Source organism: Ophidiomyces ophidiicola (assembly GCF_022830035.1).
Source record: "Ophidiomyces ophidiicola strain CBS 122913 chromosome Unknown scaffold_6, whole genome shotgun sequence".
Lineage (NCBI taxonomy): Eukaryota > Fungi > Ascomycota > Eurotiomycetes > Onygenales > Onygenaceae > Ophidiomyces > Ophidiomyces ophidiicola.
The window spans coordinates 506720-511388 of NW_026054646.1; the positions used below are offsets into that span (position 1 = coordinate 506720).

At 45.0% G+C, this 4669-nt stretch overlaps 1 protein-coding gene across 1 annotated transcript; it reads left to right on the plus strand.

The window, feature by feature from the left end:
- Positions 1 to 1877: 1877 nt before the first annotated feature.
- Positions 1878 to 3756, plus strand: CDC55 (protein phosphatase 2A regulatory subunit cdc55; the record flags this gene model as incomplete). Its single annotated transcript, XM_049251397.1, has 6 exons — positions 1878 to 1921; positions 2059 to 2099; positions 2171 to 2292; positions 2355 to 3003; positions 3092 to 3666; positions 3733 to 3756. 6 exons carry the CDS (start codon positions 1878 to 1880, stop codon positions 3754 to 3756), a joined length of 1455 nt encoding a protein of 484 aa, XP_049109697.1.
- Between the last annotated feature and the right edge of the window lie 913 nt (positions 3757 to 4669).

Sequence of the window (4669 nt, forward strand, 5' to 3'; positions counted from 1 at the left end):
TCAAAGCCCTAAGTTTTGAACATGCAGCTAGACTTCTCGAATCCTGGTCTACCATTTCAAATTCACCATTGCCCACGTTTTTGATTCCCCCCTATGGTCACTGAGATGCCTTACTGATTCTCTAGGCTCGCCGACCGGTTTCAATGCTCCCATGTCCCTATAGGATAGTATCCCGTGCTCGAAATATCTATGCCCATAGGAGTGAATGGTGACACCTTGATAAGGCTGGTTGAATGTTCGGGTGTGGCACCGAGGGTCACTGATCTCTCTCCTTTCAGGCGTATTTATACTTCGATGTCCTAAGGTTCAGCTGCTTTCCATTTGATCCGTTCATGGGCTGGGTCCCACGAAGCTAATTATAGAAAAGCCAGTAACTGAGTAGTTCTGAAAGGATTCTGGCATCAGAATCATCCTCTTTGTGATCTACTCCGTAATACTTTAGGCTACTTGTTATCCGTCACTGATTTTCACTGAGTTCCATGGCACCGATTGTTCAGTATGTAGTTAAGCGCCGTCATGCTTCTCGACTAAGGTCTGCGCCTTGATCCTCGACATCTAGCTACACAATCCTTTCTATCCTTCTTGGGGGAACTGTGTGTAGGGTTCTGCCATCATGGTTTAAAGCCTGAACTTTCACTAGCCGTTGCTTTTTGTCTTGACGAGTCTTCATGGGCTTGTAACTATTCCGTAGGCCTCCCTAGCAAGTTATATGTAAGTATGTGATCGACAAGCATCGTGGTGACTCGTGATACGAGGCAATACCCCCGAACCATTAGGAGTTAACCGCCATTTGGCAGCTGTGGCTAGCCAACTGCATGCTGTCACATATGTAAATGCTTCCCTTCTAGAGCCTGCAGTGACTCGCTGTCAGTTTGTAACAAGTAGATTGAAACATTCATGCTGGTTCATTATAAGTGCACGCGGCTCATGCCTCAACTTGTAACAACAAAAGATCTGCCCATCCTGTTGCCATTTCCCAACCTTTCTGCAAAGGAACAGAGGAGCACGCTGCGCAAGGTGTTCTTCTGGTTTTTGGTTGCCTGTCGGGAGCCTGGTGTTCAGCCGTCATAACAAAGTTGGGGTGGCTATCTCGTGCTGCGCCAGCGCTTGTTTTCTTCCCCCCCAAAAACCCAGAACCCTCCCCTCCATCTACAAGCTTGCTGAGTACCACCCGCAACAACCTCCTCCATCCACTAGTTTGCCTTCTGATACTTGGCTTCATTCCTGTTTCTCTCCTATTCGCGATATCTTCAGCAATCTCCTCTCCCCTAACCCTTCCAGCATTGTGCTGCTCCACCGCTTCTCCTCGCTGATACAACCCCGATTACCGCTGATTGTTCACCTGCTCTCTCTCTCTCTCTCTCAAAATCTAATTCTCACTATACTCTACTAGCTATACCCTTCCCTCCTTTGCAGCTTGTGAGTGAGAAGATCTTCCTTTTGGATATAACTATTGCTTGCTACCCCTGTTACTTTCCCGTCACTCTACCGTTACTTCACATTGAGCTCCCCGTCACTTGTGAGTATTAGTGTGGCTGGGTCTCTTCTCCTCCATTGCACATATCTTATATGTACTTTTCATTGCATATATACAGAACTTCGATCCCTTACTTCATGCCCACTAACATTACTGTTATGCGCAATAGTTTTCAGACCGAACTGCTTCAGACCGCAACCACTTTGGGACCGAACCCTTCTCACAGCCTACCCCTCTACACTCTTCATACAACCTCTGTCATTGAGGCTATCTCTATTAAAAGTTTTGTTTATAACATCCACTAGAACTCCAAACAGCACCTGTGCTACGGTGAAGGAACAATCACTTTGTTTTGGGCCGTGAAATTTGATAGTTGAAAGAAAAGAAGAAGTCTAGGAATATGGTTGACGGGGAGCCAGGTTCACCTACCTGGAAGTTTACACAGTATGTTTCTACCCTTATCTATCTCTTGGATCATGAGTGTACGGTTCCAGGCCTCATGTGGATATTTCAATTCCAATCTTGAACTATAATACAACTATACTGTTTTTTTCGGGGAGACTCTGTTAACCATCTGAAAGATGCTTTGGCGACAAAGGCGACGTTGAAGACATCACCGAAGGTACGTCGGGACTTCTTATATATAATCTTGTTCGAAACTCTAGCTGTTTCATACTGCTATTATACGTCCAGCTGACTTGATTTCTCCATTTGAAGCCGATATCATCTCCACCGTCGAATTTGATCATACGGGCAACTACCTGGCAACTGGTGACAAGGGGGGCCGTGTAGTATTATTCGAGAGAAATGAAACCGTGCGTCTTAATCCATATTGAATTTTAAGTCGCTTTATATCGGTGAGGGACTGACACGGCAGCTCCAGAAAAAAACATGCGAGTATAAGTTCCATACGGAATTTCAATCGCACGAACCGGAATTTGATTACCTCAAGTCACTAGAGATTGAAGAGAAAATAAACAAAATAAAGTGGTGCAGACGTCAAAATGCCTCTCATTTTCTTCTTTCGACAAATGACAAGACCATAAAGCTGTGGAAAGTATTTGACAAGTCGCTGAAAGTGGTTGCAGAGAACAACCTATCTCATGATCTTACGCCCGGTGGTGTTGGAGGTGGGGCCCCCCGAGCGCCGCGTGTGTCAATTAGGGATGCATCGGACCTCAAATTGCCCCGTATGACACACCATGATACCGTAGTTGCGGCTGTCCCGCGGCGTATCTATGCAAATGCCCATGCCTATCACATTAACTCTATATCTGTCAACAGTGACGGAGAAACATTCATCAGCAGCGATGATCTCCGTATAAACCTATGGAACTTAAATATTCAAGATCAGAGTTTCAACATTGTTGATATCAAACCAGCAAATATGGAGGAGTTAACTGAGGTGATCACCGCTGCGGAATTCCATCCCATCAGCTGCAATTGGTTCATGTATGCTAGTTCCAAAGGAACAATCAAGTTGGCTGACATGCGACTACGTGCTCTCTGTGATGAGCATGCAAAACGTATGTATCTGTGTCTTTATCTCTATCTTTACTGAAAGTATATTTTTTGAACATTGGATGCTCACTCCTTTGAATTTTGGTTATACAGAATTTGAGCAAGAAGAAGATGCAAGTCCCAGATCATTCTTTTCCGAGATTATTTCTTCCATCTCCGACGTTCGATTTTCTCATGATGGCCGCTATATCGTTTCTCGAGACTACCTCACTGTGAAGATTTGGGATGTTAATATGGAGCGTCAACCCGTGAAAACAATCCCGATCCATGAACACTTGCGCCCAAGGTTATGCGATACATATGAAAATGACAGCATCTTTGATAAATTCGAAGTCGTATTCTCTGGAGATGCCAAAAATGTGATGACTGGCAGCTACAATAACAATTTTATGATTTATCCCACGGACCCGGTTCAAGAGACCGAAGTTGTTCTCCAAGCCGATAAGACGGCTTTCAAGGCAAAGAAAGTTGGCATACCAACCCCAATCAACTCGACCATTTCCACCAACGCCGGAAAGAAAGGTGGATCGAGAGCTGGAAGTCCTGCCGGGGTCGGGGGCCGCATGCGTAAAGAGACGGATGCAGATCAAATTGATTTCAATAAGAAGATATTACATATGAGCTGGCATCCTTTTGAAGACAGCATTGCTATTGCTGCAACTAATAATGTAAGTCACGCCATCGAGTCTGCCATATCGAAACCGTCACATGCCTTCGAAACTAACTATCTTTAGTTATTTGTGTTTTCCGCTTTGTGAAGCACCAGACGCATTTCCGTATGTACCTAACCACGACTTTACAAAGCACAGCCCTCGAACAAATTCATCATGACCCTGTTCTCTTTTCTTAAAGTATCATTGCATTGTGGCCGTGGAATTGGAGCTTGTGGGCATTGGTTTGAGAGGAAACAAAAACCTTTTTCTATCCATAGACAACATTCTCCATGTACCTATCACCTGCCTTTATGCTCTATTAATATTTAGAGCGGAATCTGAGAGATATTGGGCACGAAAGGATGTGCATGAGCGCTGGCTAGGCGTATGAAGACGCAGCGGGTAATAAGGATGCTTTAGGGGTTAAAGAGCAGACCGAGCCGATAGCATATCATTGGAAAGATGACTTCTTGACAATTGACATTCGGCATCTTGGCAAGTCGTAAAACGAAGATCGTTTCTATTGTGTGGTTCAGCGTGACATGCCTCAAATCTGGTTATAGTAGTATCTATTTTAGGTAAACATTTACTTCAGCATCTCAGCGTAGAAGGTTGTCGAAAGTGATTCGCAGTTATAGGGAGCTGCCCAAGTTCTAGACATTCCCTTCATGTGTATTCCGTATGTAGTTTCAATAGACACCATAGTGGATGGACTACATATAGTGTATTACCTTCCGTGCCTTTCACATACGACCACAGGAAGTGGAATACAGGGCTTCCCGTCCGCTCAGCCGTACTTAAGCCACTTGCCGGCCGGCTAGTAGTTGGGTGGGTGACCACCAGCGAATCCCGGCTGTTGTATGTTTTTGCTTATCTGTTCTTTCCTCCCTCACCTGGCAAGGTGCGCTCGCTGCTCTAATTCTCCCGAATTCCCCTGCATTCCCGCGAATGTATTACCTCATGATCTCATCCCCTCAGACGCGTGCTGCTAAGGTTCTTTAGCGCAAATTTAGTGTTT